Source organism: Helicoverpa armigera, chromosome 31 (assembly GCF_030705265.1).
Source record: "Helicoverpa armigera isolate CAAS_96S chromosome 31, ASM3070526v1, whole genome shotgun sequence".
Lineage (NCBI taxonomy): Eukaryota > Metazoa > Arthropoda > Insecta > Lepidoptera > Noctuidae > Helicoverpa > Helicoverpa armigera.
The window spans coordinates 1,646,420-1,662,644 of record NC_087150.1 but is presented as its reverse complement, the minus strand read 5'-3'; the positions used below and the strand labels follow the sequence as shown (position 1 = coordinate 1,662,644).

Below are 16,225 nucleotides of genomic sequence, written 5' to 3'. Positions count from 1 at the left end.
AGTCACGTAACACAAAATTCAATCATGTTGCATCTTCGTTGTTATTTGTTTGTGAGAGAATGGAAAAAATACGTGCCCATTATTGTAGGATTGTCTAAAAGACGGACTAATTACTTTTTTTCATTCGCCATGCCTATTGTCCCTATGTCGATTCAGGGAAAGTAATTAGTAAAAGTCGTGTAAAAAAGTCGTGGTGGCTTAGTGGATAAAGAACCAATCACTCATGTATGAGTGTGGGTTCGATTCCAGGTCAGGCAAGTACCAATGCAACTTTTATAAGTTTGTATGTACTTTCTAAGTATATCTTGGACTGAGTAAATAAAGAAAAACATCTTGAGGAAACCTGGACTTTGAAGTCTGAAATCAGCAATCCTTGAGCAAGCATGGAGATTAAGACATTTGTTGAAAAATTATAATGGGACATTGACTGCCTCGTTGGTCTAGTGGTCGCAAGCGCGGCTGCTGGGCTCGAGGTCTCGGGTTTGATTCCCGGGTCGAGCCGAAATCGCTTTTTGAGTTTTCTTAAACTTTCACAAAGCAGTGCCAGTAGTCTGGAAGTTAGTGATTGATTCACCCGTGCATCGGAGAGCACGTAAATGTCGGTCCTGCGCCTGATCTCTTTCCTGTTGTGTCGGATTGCCGTCCCATGGGGTTATGAGAGTGAAGGAATAAGGAGTGCACCTGTATCTGCGCAAATGCTCGTGCACTATAATATGTCCTGCGCAGCTGGCTGATCTCCTTAAATGAGAACAGCCGCCGTGGCCGAAATCGGCCGTGGACGCCATTATAATGGGACGTTCTGTTGCCGATGACCTTGAAAATCTTAGACTTCCTACAGACGATGATGATACGTATGATAAAAATAACTATTAGAGACTATTTCATTATAGTTATCTTACCTCGAAGTTCACCTTTCCGCTTTGCTTGTGTTTTATAGTCTTGAACACATAATGAGCGTACTGCGTGGCATCTGAAATGTTAGTTTTCAAATTAGAATATCATCATCCTCGGTAGTCATCCAAGTAATCTTAAACACAATTGACTGTGTTTCGGATGGCACGTTAAACTGTAGGTTCCGGCTGTCACTGAACATCCTTGACAGTCGTTACGGGTAGTCAGAAGCCAGTAAGTCTGATACCATTGCAGTCTAACCAAGGGGTATTGGGTTGCCCGGGTAACTGAGGAGGTCAGATAGGCAGTCGCTTCTTGTGGCACACGGGTACTCAGCTACTTCTTCTTGAAAAAAACAGATTTTGATGATACTTAGGCAATTATTTTCAAAAAAAATAATAATTTGATTTTGACTATGGTCACGGGCAAACTAAGCTAACCATGATGCTATAAGGTGCCCATGGATGCTGTAAAGGATCCGAAACGTCGGGATTAGATAATATTTATACATATAACCGCGATTAAATCCGTAAAAACAGTTTTATTTAAATGTCTAATATTCGCGTAAATGTCAGAAATCAATATGTTTGTTTATTACAATACGTACCTCCAAGAGGAAAGAATTGACAGAAGATATTCTTGAAAGCCTCTTCATCCACCACGCCTGATGGGCATTCCTGTAACATTTAATCTTTATATTAGTACGTAGAACTTTTATGTAGAGAGACCTAAGAAATAAACGATGGATATAGAACGATGGATGGATTGAAGTCAATATGGTTAGAAAGAATGTTCATTGGAGATGACGGCAGATAGAAGAGTATGGAAGACAAAAACAAACCGCCGACCCCAAATAATATTGGGATTTTGGGATAAGGGCAGAAGTATATAATGATTTATTTCGATTGAATCCAGTGAAATCCAGTTTCTTTTTAATTCTAGTGTACATTTGGACATCAACGACTGTGTTAACTCAAGGAGAAGGAAAGCCTCTTGAGGAAACCTGGACATCACCTGAAATCGCCTATTTAAGAAAAAGGCCTCTGCCCAGCAATGCACTTTTTCTTCCTAGAAGTAACAAATAAGAAGTGCTAAAGAGCGGGTGTTTTTTGGGCTGTTTCATATAATTTTGACGTTCGAAAAGTGTTTTTGATACTTTTAATTATTTAAGCACCAGCTCACCTGCTTAAATCCTCGGTACATGAGCTTGATCTCATGCGGCGTGAAGCGTGTGCTCTGCGCGAGCGCGCCCGGCGGCTCGGGCCGGTGACGCGCCACGCCGGTGGGGAAGATCGACTCCTCGCATTCTTCCTCTGTGGAGAATATGGAGAAGTTAGGGCTGTGATGAAAAAACAAAGGATTAATGTATGTCAAATTCAAATAATTATATACCATTTAGGCCTTTATTTATAGAGGTCAAGAATATAAATAAGTTTGATTCTAGTAGCCCATTCTAAATGTAGCTTCCTGTGGAGAAATATATGACTCATACGGACGGATAAAGACAACAGAGACGTCAGTCGTAAAGAAAATCTCCTAAGGGTCCGTTCAAACAGACCGGCTCGGAGAGCATCGGCGCGCATTTTTCTTTTCACACAGACCGGAGTCGATCGGCTGTGAGAGCATTAAAGAGCCTGCAATCGGAGCCAAACGTCATAATCGGAGCCGGTGGGCTCCTCTTATTATCTCACACCGAGCGCCTTCGACCATTCTTAATGACAAAAGCAGTGCACATCCAAAAATAAACCTTTATCGGCTTTCATTCGTATCGCAAGAATTTCACATCGAACATTCCAAAAACGGTTGCAAAATTGAATACCATTTTCCTTTGAAAATGACCTCAATTTTCCACGTAGCTGTCGCATATTCAGTAGTTAACAAAACGTGACACGTTTGGCCACGGTGCATTTCACTGACGTTGCGTGACGTGGCGTGGTGTAGCGTGGCGTGGCGTAGCGTGTCGTTGCAGACTGACGTGTCAATGAAAGCGGTCGGTTTGGGAAATAAATGAGCCGTGTTGTTGTTACTGGGTAAGGGTAAATTTGAAACAAGTGAATGCTCGTTCTATTATCGAACTATGAAAGGCTTATTACACTTGACTAAATTCAGTCGACGTAACACAATATAAACTGTATCCATAAATACTTATATACTTTTAAAGTTTCTATAGATAACTAGCTTTTGCCCGCGACTTCGTTCGCGTGGAATAGTGACTTCCGGCAGATTTTTGGTTTGACCAATAGATGACGCTCATCATCCTCCGAGCCTTTTTCCCAACTTTGCACTAGCTTCCAGTTTATTCTACGTGTAGTATTAAGTAAAGTGACACTATGTCCCTGTCAGTTCAAACGCTTACGACCTGAAAGCGTGTCAGAATTCCGAAACATCTGCAAGTGACATGTAGTGACCACAAAACAATGTAATACAGTGGTTTCAGTATTACTATTATAATTTTACATTTATTTGATTATGTTAGTATTGCTTGTATATATCCATTGTATAGCAATTTCAATATAATATCGCGGGTTCGATTCCAGGTCAGGCAAGTACCAATGCAACTTTTCTAAGTTTGTATGTACTTTCTAAGTATATCTTAGACACCAATGAGTGTGTTTCGGACGGCACGTTAAGCTGCAGGTCCCGGCTGTCATTGAACATCCTTGGCAGTCGTTACGGGTAGTCGGAAGCCAGTAAGTCTGACACCAGTCTAACCAAGGGGTATTGAGAAAATGCTGTTTTGCAGCCAATTTTAAATAAATGTTTTTGAGTTAAGTTAATTTGTGGCATTGTATACTTTTTTTTAATTTTCCCTGGGCAACTTTCCTAGCTTCTCACTATCAGTAACGACTGTCAAAGATGTTCAAATGACAGCCGGGCCCCACCAATTTAACGTGCCTTCCGAAACACGGAGGAACTCGTCATGACAAGATGATCACCTATCCATAGACCGACCGGGCCAAGCGTTGCTTAACCTTATACCCACGAGATCCATTTCTTTCACTCTCAAAGATTAAAAGAACATAATTGCAAAAAAAACTCAAAAAATTCTTTAAAAGAAATACACAGAAAAGTCGTGTAGATAAATTACCACTAGTAAAGATATTTTATATTACAAAAGCGGGTGAGGCATAATACTAGTGTATGAAAATATACATGCAAAATATCTTTTGCAAATATCTTTCCCCGCGCCTCACTTCATACCACAAAATGGACCCAATAAATTACTTCTGCGCAGGTGAAGGTCAGCGCTGAAGCTTCGTGCCGATGATTATATGCACAATATGCATGGACGTTTACACACACTAGCACAGCTTACCCGCTTTTATAAAATAAAACGTTTATTTAAAACTATGTTTTCTCCCACAAAAGCGGGTAAATCTAGGTGCTTAGTATAAAATGGTAATATCTTACCTCGGCGTGACAATTTAAACGAATGTTCAGATTACCAGCTTACGGCGGTTTGAGAGAGACAGGAGATTTAAGGCGTACTTGAAAAGGTGTTTAGTTTAGAGTTATTTAAATATAATTATTTTTTAGTTAATAGTTAACTGACCACAGTATCGTTAGTCGTGGTAGCCTAGTGGTTAAGAACCAACCTCTCAAGTATGAGTGTGTTCGATTCCAATTCAGGCAAGTACCAATGCAACTTTCCTAAGTTTGTATGTACTAAGTATATCTCGGTCACCAATGGCTGATAAAAAGGTGAAGGAAAACATCTCGAGGAATCCTGGACCATATAGTCTGAAATCAGCAACCCGCATTGAGCGCGCGTGGTGATTAATGCTCAATCCTTCTCCGTGGGCTGTAACATACAGTAACATCGGGGCAACTGTCGACCGACTGTTTAATCTGCAATCTGCAGATACTCTAACGTCCATTTTGCAAACCACATTCACAGAGAGCAGATTTAATATAATAATCTGGTATTTATGCAATGCCCAAGTTTCTAGAAGTTCATAAAAGCAGGCATTTTGGTTGGCCGCGGTAACATTATGTGCATTAATAAGTTTTGAAACTAACTACGTTGTGTAGGATTTAGTTTAGAAATTGTGGTCAGTTTGGTTGAAAATTCATTTTGTTAAATGTATATTTATTTATTACTGCAATCGTTGAGAATATTTTAAAGTAGCTGTTGCTTACGTTGCGAGGGAACTATGTTATGTATGTATGATATGTTTGTGTTTAAGGTATAATATGCAAAAATAAAAACATGGTTTTTGTTTAAACAAAGTACCTAAATAGAATAATATATTTTTTTTACAAAAAAATAAAACCGACTCCCAAAAGCACTGAAAAGCAAACACAACAAAACTATTCTTAGGTGCATCGGCCTAGAAGTCAGTGTCTTATGGATGTACCTAAGTTTATTTCGCCACCGACTTCCAAGCCAAAAAAAAAAGATCCCGACGAATTGAGAATCTCCTCCTTTTTGGGAAGTCGGTTAAAAATATGCAAGGAGAACACCACTTATGAGTCAGTCATTACAAACAACGGAAATTCTCCCTTGAAAACTGACAGCTGTCAACTAGTCAAAATATTCGATGCTCCGTTAATCAAATTCTTAACACTTTTTTCTCCGATCTTCAAAAATAACTTTCGAAATCATTACCGTCCTTTGTCCCAAGTTATAATCGGGTAAAAACAAGCCTAATGACATTATTTTTCCTGACTCTCAACCAATCAATAGAAATTATACCTAATCTTTATAGAGTTAAGGTCCAATTTCCCTCATCATTTAACAAATGACATACTATGGTGACCCAATGTTAGTTCGGGTCTGTTTCAGACATTGATAAAGCGAAGACTTTGTTTCTTACCAAAGAAAAACTAATGTATCGGATAATGACGTCCACGGCCGATTTCGGCCACGGCGGCTGTTCTCATGTAAGGAGATCAGCCAGCTGCGCAGGACGTATTATAGTGCACGAGCATTTGCGCAGACACAGGTGCACTCACTATTCCTTCACTCTCATATCGCGATGGGACGACAATCCGACACGACCGGTGAGAGATCAGGCGCAGGACCGACATTTAAGTGCTCTCCGATGCACGGGTGTATCAATCACCAACTTCCAGACTACGGGCTGCTTTGTTAAAGTTTAAAAATAATAAAGAGGAAATGTTATTTTGTATGTTTGTTCCGTAAAGACACCAAAACTGCTGAACCGATTTCAATAATTCTTTCACTGCTGCAAAGCTACATTATCCTTGAGCAACATAGGCTATATTTTATCCCGGAACGGGCAGTAGTTCCTACGGGACGCGGGTAAAACCGCGGGAAAACAGCTAGTCATTCATATATTCAAACTTGTAAAACAAAAGAAGAATTTCAAAGTGTGTGTAGTGGACTGTAAAGCCGCATACATACACATGCGAACGTTGCAGTCGCGAACATGTAAATGTATGTGCATTTTAACGTTTGTGACAACGTTGTGTCAAAGCTGCGGTATTGTATGTCAAAGATATTGTTCTCTGAATAAATGTGGTTTGTTTCGCGAAATACGCAATTTTTTTGGTGCGAACCGTCTTTTCAACTAACAGCCTAGCCTTTATCCAATCGTGAGTATCAGTGTTTGACATGGAGCGACTGCCTATCTGAACTCCTCAACCCAGTTACCCGGGCAACCCAATACCCCTGGTTAAACTGGTGTCAGACTTACTGGCTTCTGACTACCCGTTACGACTGCCAAAGATGTTCAATGACAGCTGGGACCTACAGTTTAACGTGCCATCCGAAACACAGTCATTCAAAAATCAAAAATCAAAAATCAAAAATCAAAAATCAAAAATCAAAACTTATTTATTCAAACTTGGCTGCAAAACAGCACTATTCGAACGTCAGAAAAAAATTACATAAGACAGCCCCCAAAACGCCCACCCTTCACCACTTCCTATGTGTTTTTGCTGGCCATTGGCATTGGTGGCCAATTATATTTAGAAAGTACATACTATCTTAGAAAAGTTTTTGTTAGTATGTGAGTGGTGAGTTTTTTCATGTACTTGGTACTTGCTTGATTTTGAATCAAACCCACACACACATACTTGAGAGGTTGGTTCTTTAGCCACTAGGCCACCACAACTTTTACACACACAATCACTCTTGAAATTAAAACAGAATCATCATCATCTCCCGAGCTTTTTCTCAACTATGTTGGGGTCGGTTTCCCGTCTAACCGGGTGTAGCTGAGTACCAGTGTTTATAGAAAAAAGAACCGGTTAAGTGCGAGTTGGACTCGCGCACATAGGTTTCCGTACCATCCAAACTAATATTTTATACTTATATATTTATAGATATCGAGGAAAGATGAGCAAAAAAACACGTTTATTATATATGAGAGCCCCCCGAAATATTTATTACATTCTAGTTTTCAGTATTTGTTGTTATAGCGGCAACAGAAATACACCATATGTGAAAATTTTAACGCTCTAACTATCACGGTTCATGAGATGCAGCCTGGTGACAGTTACAGACGGATGGACGGACAGAGGAGCGAAAACAATAGCGTCTCAATATATGACATGTCATCGACACGAAAGAAGAAGAAGAATAGGGTCCCGTTTTACCCTAAAAAATATTCACTAGGTTTTTATCTCAGTAAGTTCACATAAGTATGGCCGCGCCATTACGTCTTTGTAGCCGCAGGTGACAAGTGACGACTCTTCAGCTATTCTCAACTCTTTGTCACAAACGAACAAACAAACACACAGACAGATAGACACACTTTCTATTTCTGTATGTAGAGTTTTAGAAGGTGAATTGGCGATTTTCAACCTTGGCATAATCTCTACCTGTCAGGGTTGCGGTATACCCGTGCGAGTTACCGCGGCGCTGGTACATAAAGGGTATAAGAAGGAACATGGTGGAGTTTAGTCAGTAAGAGTCTGACACTCAATCATGCTGCACCCACTACTGGATGATTTTCCATAAAAAAAAGAAAGCTCTAGGCGTCCTGTGGTAACTGATGTCCGTACCCAAAGAAAATATAGTCTATGTTACTCAAGAAGAGTGTAGCTTTACAACAGTGAAAGTATTTTTCAAATCAGTTTAGTAGTTTTGGAGCCTTACAATAAAACAAAAAAATCCTCTTTATTATATGAGTATAGCTTAGGCAAGCAGGTTAACATTACCAAGGACCCCAGAATTCCTTCATTTCTCCTTACAAATCAACATCAATTCACCGTCTAATAAGTCGCACAAATATTTGTTTCTCTACGCAACGGGAATATGAATGCGTAGTGCCAGAGCCGAAGCTAGGGCTGTATAAAGTATTGAGTATTGAGTATTGAACGGGGTCCTTGTGAAAAATCATGGGAGCCCAAATCCCAAGCTGAGTTAGCTAAGCTAGACTATTATTACCTTAGTAGCTTTTGTCCGCGACTTCGTTTGCGTGGAATAGTGACATCCCGCAGATTTTTGGTTTGACCAATAGATGTCCGGAATAAATTTTGAATTCACATTTACAACATTAGTGAGGATTGATTAACACATAACACAGTATTGTATATAATCACGCTAAAAATATAAAGACAATTTGTGAATGTGTAAGTTTTACTTCTTCATGAGCAACAGTGGAAAAGATTTTAATAAAACTTGACAGTGATTTAGTTCATATGTCAAAATAACATATACCTAGGTTACTTTTTATCCAGGTATATAAAATGGTTCCTTTGGAATGAATGCGAAATCACGGGCGTCACTATGCTACACACCGATGGACTTGCCTCCAGACACCATAATTATCACTTGAGTGAACAATAATAATTTTTCGTATTAAGAAAATTGCTCACGTAATCAGAGTTATTTTCTTAACTTATCTTTTGTTAATCCCTTTTGAGTCCTCACACAAACAACCAAAAAATGGCGGCCGAAGGCAGCAAATTCGCTTCTGGTATGGGGCCCAAACATCAACCCCTCGTGGGGCCACACACAAGCCTAGCTCCGTCCCTGTGCACTCCACATTACGCATGCGATTTGCGTCGACTTATTACGCAGACGGGGCCAGATGAAGACGTATGTTTTGCTCAGATTTTACGCCGTGATGTGAATGGAATAAGAGTTTATAAGATTGGGGTAACTCTTATTGTAAAGCTATTTTATTTTGCAAAAGTTATTACTTTCTGTATTAATATTATGAAGAGGAAACTTTTTTGTATGTTTTTTTAAGGTTCCTAAACTACTAAACCTATTAAGAAAATTCTTTTACTTTTGAGAAGCTTAACTATCCCCGGGTGATATTTATAAACTAAATTTTATCCGAGTAAGGCAAGTAGTTTCAACGTGACGCAGGTGAAACCAAAGGATACAGTTATATTTGTTGAGGGTTAAAAGTGGTTCATGTCAGGCAAGTATCAATGTAACTTTTCTAAGTTTTAAGTGCATCTTGGATGCCAATGTTTGGTAAAAGGCAAGGAAAATAGCTCGAGGAGACCGGGACTTTATAGTCTGAAATCGTCTTAAGCAAGCGTGATGATTAAAAGATCATTCCTTGTCTGTGTGAGAGGAGGCCGCATCACGCTCATGGAAAAATAAAAAAAACTTAAAAGGTACTTTAAATAAACACCCACCCAACACTTAATTGACACCAAATCCCATTCAATTGCAATCCAAAAAAATCCAAACACTATCACCCCGGGATCCCGCACCATTTCCCGTACAATTCCCGGGAAGCACCGCACTAATGAGCCGTGAAAGGCGATTGGCTCGACTGTTCTCTGTTTCATATTGATGAAGCTAATGGTATGGAAGTATGCAGTCCAACTGTGTTAATGTGATTCTAGGAGTTAGGAAAATTGGGTAGGTACTTTTTGTATTTGAAGATTATGACAGCTTCCACAAGGACTAGCCACAAATAGCGACCGATAGGGAAAGATGGATGGCTATGGTCCAGGCCTTTGCTAAGCAGTTGGACAACATGGGCTAACAAAAAAAATGTAGTGTTAGTAATTGGAAAGGCTACTTTTTATCCATGTCTCGATGACCTCGACGGCGCAATGGTCACCATGCCTGACTACCGAACCTGAGATCCCGGGTTCGATTCCCGGTTCGGTCGACATTTGTGTGATGAGCATGCTTGTTAGCCGTGGTCTGGGTGTTATAATATGTATTTATAAATATGTATATGTCGGCGTCAGGATCCGACATCGTTAAATAAAACAAAGGGATTCTCACACAATCACTTGGTTTATTCCAATTAACACAGTATTGGTCACTACAATTATTTATCACGAATTTGTGGGAGGTGTGCACTCGGCAACGGTCGGCGAACGAATGACCCGAGTCGTGCGCGCGCGCCGCTTTATATAAGGTCCACCGTTGACAGTTCGACGGTTGACACATCGACGGTGGCGCCGTCATATAAGTAGTTTGTCAGTTGTGTTAGCACCCATAACACAAGTTAATTAATAACTTAGCATGGGGCTAACCGACCGTGTGTGAAAAGTGCCCCGACATTATTATTATTATACATCAAATAGTTCCCACAAAACACAAGTGAAACCATCGACATCAACGAGCCTAATTAACAAAACCAAACCTCACTATATTTTCTAATTAAAACACGACCACTACTAATACCTCGCAGGCTGGTTACAAACGACATTCTCTCTCGACTCATGACAAGGTAATCACGTAATGTATGAAAGTGTGGAGTGCAACTGACCTTATTCATTTGTTGTAGTGATATAGTGTTAATTTACTTAGTGATGTGAATATTTTTAAGTCCCGGAAATATTAAAAAGAAGTCGTGGTGACCTAGTGGGTAAAGAGCCAACCTCTCGAGTATGAGGGTTCGATTCCAGTTCAGGCAAGTACTAATGCAACTTTTCTAAGTTTGTATGTACTTTCTAAGTATATATGTACATAGTATAAAACAAAGTCGCTTTTTCTGCCCCTATATCCCTGTGTCCCTTTACGTACGCTTCGCTCTTTAAAACCACGCAACCAATTTTCGTGCGTTTTTTTAAATAAATAGAGTGATTAAAGAGGAAGGTTTTTATGTATAACTAGCTTTCGCCCGCGGTTTCACCCGCGTCCCGTAGCCGGATGGTGGCAAAAACCTTCTCCCGGGTCTAAGTTACCTCCCCTCTAATTTTCAGCCAAATCGGTCAAGCCGGTTTCATGTTATGTCGTGACAACGGAAAGCTGGTTTCATTTTTATATATATAGATAACATCCAATAAATTGTGGGGAAATACTGTTATCCTAAGCGAAGCCGGGGCGGGTCGCTAGTATTTTCTAAAAGCCTAAAAACTTTTCTTCGTCCAATTTCGTCTCGCGTACGAATGGTCAAAGTTTTGGGTTCTTTACGCATTGTACGCGAAGGGTCATTGACCTCGGGGGTGACAAATGGCGGGTTCCGTACATACGAGTTTAGAATAATAAGTATATAAGGAATTATATATTTTCTAGTTTTTGTTAAAGTAACAAACGGTTCTATTAATATTTTAAAAGTTTGAGTTGTAAAATAAGAAAGTTTATATTTTTGTTGTTTTCGGTTAAATTGGGAATCTAAAAAAATAAGAGATATAGAAAGTTGTGCTAGTAGTACTTACTTAGGGACGGTACCAATCAGCGCGCAAGATGCATTCCGTTCTACGCCAGTTGACAATTTGACCGCTTTACATTGATAGATTATAATATAGCGAAAAATAATGCGTTAAATTGCAATCAGATGTTACGGTTCACAATAATTCAATAATGAGATGTAGGTCAGAGCTCAAGATTCGTGCCGATAACTATACCCATACATGGACAGATTCTCTCTAAATTAACTAAGGAACGAACTATCTTGAAACAGTTGAATTGTACGCATATTATACAAGCTGTTGATTTGCATTTGTGCAATATTCAAGAAAATAATTATACTACATAACTAATGATTCTCAACCCAAATCAACAAAAAAAATGGTACAAAAATTTTTGGTTTTTATTTTTATTCGGAATTCCGTCAATATCGCCCGTTTTTAAACTCGGCGCGTATGTTACTGGCCTTAAAACCGTGCTGCGCCCTCACACAAACGCAAACACGAAGCATACGCAACGATCACTCATAAACATTCACAAAATTGGGTTACTTCTGAAATACTATGACATTACAATGACAAAAAAAGCAGCGCATATTAAGATCAGCGCTCAAGATTCGTGCCGATGATTATACCCTATTATCCTAAAAAGTAAAAAATATCTCACTATACAGGTAAAACCACCGCAAAAGCGAGCGTAAAAAGCCCAGTACCACAGCATCCGCAGTTTCATCTCAACTGTTTGAGTTGAACCACTTCACTTCCTCTCACTCGCTATATTAAACGCTACACAATAACCAGGTCTATAACTGCAGTACTGTGAATTGCACTGTTTGACTATAAAGGTAACCGAACCAGGTGTATAATAGATAAAAGATATAGCCTGAAAATCAGCACTTTTTGAGGACCATCATCTGCCGAGCCTTTTTCCCAACTATGTTGGGGTCGGCTTCCAGTCTAACCGGATTCAGCTGAGTACCAGTGTTTTACGAGAAGCGACTGCCTATCTGACCTCCTCAACCCAGTTTCCCGGGCAACCCAATACCACTTGGTTAAACTGGTGTCAGACTTACTGGCTTCTGACTTCCCATGACGACTGCCAAGGATGTCCAATGACAACCGGGAGCTACAGTTTATCGTGCTTTTATAATACCGAAGAATCAGTCACAACAAAGTTTTTAGTCGGTCTTATACCGAACAAATACCTGATCGTACTGTCATTCATCTTCATACTGATTTATGAGCCCAACCAACTATCGGCCGACTAAAGGTTTGCAGTGTACTAGTCTTTACAGAATCCAATATTTTTTACACTTAATTCTATAAAATACTTTCTTAAAAGTCTTATAAATATGTTCGCTATCTCCCTCACAGAGGAGTATATATAACACGTTATGACGACAACTGCGGTTAAGAACTCGATCCATATAACTTTAGCTATATATCTTAAGCTAATGCGTTTTAGAATTACAACTTATTGAAATTGGAAAAGAAGAAGAGTATATTTGAAGTGAAAACCAGCAAGATGTGGGCTAGAATATTGTTAACTTTTTCTTCGTTCAAGAAAACTCTTCAAAAATCATGTTCTGTGGGATGTAAAATGTTTACATTATTTTAGTTTTCAGAATTTGTTGTTATAGCAGTTGCCTGAATGATGACATGAATGAACAGGGAAGGAGTGAGTGTCAGTATGACGAGAGACAGGGGAAAATGGAAGACGATGACATATTGCGCCGACCCCAAGTAAAATTGGGAACAAGGCAGGAGGAAGAAGAATTTGTTGTTATAGCCGTCTGATCTGCAAACATTTCAACTGTCTAAATCACGGTTCTTGAGATATAACCTGGTAAAAGATGCAAAGACAGACGGACAGCAAAGTCGTCGTAATAGGGACAATGGGGTAACGTTTTACCCTTTGGGTATGGAGCCCTAAAAAGAGTAAATACTCATTAAACGAGACAGCACACTTTCTTATCCCATTCTATTCCACAGACGAATCCGCGTTCAAAATATAACTTTTCCCCAACAAAACCCCAGCTAAGTTGCGGTCAATCTTACAAACCGCTCTCTGGTCAGCTAATCTTACAACTGCGATAACATTGAATAAAGTTGTAACCTTAAGACTATACACTGACAACTTTTAGTCGGCCGACCCTTTGTTCGGGCCATGGAGAAAAAATGACCAGCGGGGCTGCGGGATTGTTCGCGCGAGTTACCGCGGCCCTGGTACATAAAAGGTCTACGACGGAACACGACGGTTTTTAGTCAGTAAGAGTCTGACACTCCCTCACCGCTGCTAACCCATAGCGGGAGGGGTCATTTGATGATTTTTTGACGTCGTTAAAAAAAAAGGTACTATAACGAAATATCCCCTAAGAAAATAGCGCGACAACATGCGGGGCGAGGGGGACGAGAAACGTTACTAGCTCCGATCTTATACGCCATCTTTGGAGCGGAGCATTTTTTGTCATACCAAAAATCGTTGACCCGAACGCCTCGTTAGTTCACTCGTAACTAATCATTGTGCTCATGCCCTCCCTACTTATTTTACTTCGAAGGAGGCGCCTGACATGCCTGCATTATGGCATCTCCGTTTATATTTCCTTACTCCGTGATTCGTTTTAAATCAGTATGAAGACGAATGGTAGCACGCACATTACAAAGATCAGGTATTTAGCCGGTATCAGACCGACTGAAAACTTTAATAGGAATCGAGATTTTCTTTAAAAAACGGTTAAGTGCGAGTCGGTATCGCGCACGAAGGGTTCCGTACCAGAGCAAAAATAAGCAAAATATCATGCTTGTTGTAGGGGAGCCCCCCAAAATATTTATTTTATTCTAGTTTTCGGTATTTGTTGTTATAGCGACAACAAAAATACATCATCTGTGAAAATTTCAACTATCTAACTATCACGGTTCACAAGATACAGCCTGGTGACAGACGGACGGACAGAGGAGCGAAAACAATAGGGTCCCGTTTTACCCTTTGGGTACGGAACCTTAAAAAATCTTTGCTAGTGGTTGGCAACTGTCGGCCGACTATTTAGTGTTCAGTGTGTGGGTTGTCTAAAGTTGTAAGTTTAACACGATCCTCCCTAAGTTCTTCTATCTTGAACCTTCCAGTTGAATGCTTTAAGATGTGTAGGGGTAAGGCATAAGCGGTAGCGAGAGCGAGTGACAGTCATCGGTATTTTTAAGGACAGATGCAAAAAAAATATATTAAAAAAAACTAAAACCGGCCAAGTGCGAGTCGGACTCGCGCACAAAGTGTTCCGTACCATTATTTAGAAAATTTGAAAAAAATCACTTTTATTGTATGGGAACCCCCCAAAATAGTTATTTTTGGCTTATGTTTAACTGATCACCAGAAATAGTAACAAATAGCAGACAAAAATAGGAAATGATCACCAAAATGAAACTCGCATTTTAATGTAAAATGATAACCAAAGTTTTAACACTTTGCTATCCCATTTAAGTGAAATTACTCCAAAATAAATCATGCGCAAGCCAAAAATAGTAAATGATCACCAAAATTAAACCACCATTTTAAAGTAAAATGTTAACCAAAGTTTTTACATTCTGCTATCCTATTTAAGCAAAATGAGTCCAAATAAATCATTGTTATCCCAAAAGTAGTAAATGATCACCAAAAGTAGTGAATGATCATCAAAATTATACCAGCGTTTTAATATAAAATGATAATCAAAGTTTTTACATCTTGCTATCCTGTTTAAGTAAACTGACTCCAAAAAAATAAGTTCGGCCTGATACAATAAATGTAATAACATTATGGGGACCCTTTTCCTGCACTAGGGTGAAAAATTGTCTATTGCATGCCTCTAAACAGTGCGATAAGAGTGTGTTTTCGAGGGAGTGTATTGAGAAACACATTCTTCTTCTTCTTTCTCCTGCCCTGTTCCCAATTTTACTTGGGGTCGGCGCAATATGTCATTTTCTTCCATTTTCCCCTGTCACTCGTCATACTGACACTCAAGCATGCATTGCAAGCCGGACACATAACTTAATATGGCATCATACTTCTTTATTTGATAATAAGCCTACATTTTATGGCAATCACAGTGACTTATTTAGGCAAAAATAATACATTAATTTGGTCGTCAAGAGTTGGTGATCATTTACTAAATTTGGTGGTCGAATACAATTTAAAGTGAAGTCGTGACTAAAATAGCTGGTACTATTACATTTTTAGACTTTATTTTTCTGGTGTTCAGTAGATTTTTCTGGTTGCAAAACTAAGGGTATCAAAGCATTTTATGGTGGTCATTATATTTGTTCCCGTTATTTTTTTCTAGTTTTCAGTATTTTTTGTTAAAGCGGCAATGAAAATACATGATCATCTGTTAAAATTTCAACTCTCTATCTATCACAGCCTGGTGACAGACGGACGGACGGACGGACAGAGGAGCGAAAACAATAGGGTCCCGTTTTACCCTTTGGGTACGGAACCCTAAAAACAAAAATAATGTGACGATATGATAATGTTGAAATATAAAGAAAACGTGTACAAAAGTATTATTATGAAGCTGAAAAGTTTGTTTGAACTCTCTAATCTTAAGGTGCGTACGGATTGCGCGTACCCTGGTACGCGTACTCAGTTTACGCGTATCCGGAACGCCTAGTCCATACCTGCAGCTACGCGTTCACTCTTGGGGCACGCGTACCGCGCGAGCCAACTCGCAGCGCGAGCCACCGTCTGTCGGTTTTTGGTCGCGCGTCAAAGATGACGCACGCGGCCGGCTACGCTATATTTGGACGGCAAAATGAATAAACACGCGTGTTCTTGTCGGAGTCA

General features: G+C 39.6%; 1 protein-coding gene and 1 long non-coding RNA gene across 2 annotated transcripts in view; one reads left to right on the top strand and one right to left on the bottom strand.

Annotated features, from left to right (window-relative positions):
• The window catches only part of LOC135119227 (uncharacterized), a 233,682-nt gene that overhangs the window by 86,539 nt on the left and 130,918 nt on the right, over window positions 1-16,225 (top strand). The gene's annotated exons all lie outside the window — the stretch shown is intronic.
• Window positions 1-16,225, bottom strand: part of LOC110382366 (Kv channel-interacting protein 4) — a 113,730-nt gene that overhangs the window by 6,840 nt on the left and 90,665 nt on the right. Inside the window, exons 2-4 of the mRNA XM_064043407.1 lie at window positions 2,074-2,204; window positions 1,499-1,568; window positions 900-970 (exon numbers count right to left, since the gene is read on the bottom strand). Of these exons, the coding sequence (XP_063899477.1) occupies window positions 900-970; window positions 1,499-1,568; window positions 2,074-2,204 (272 nt within the window). The remainder of the gene's footprint in view (window positions 1-899; window positions 971-1,498; window positions 1,569-2,073; window positions 2,205-16,225) is intronic.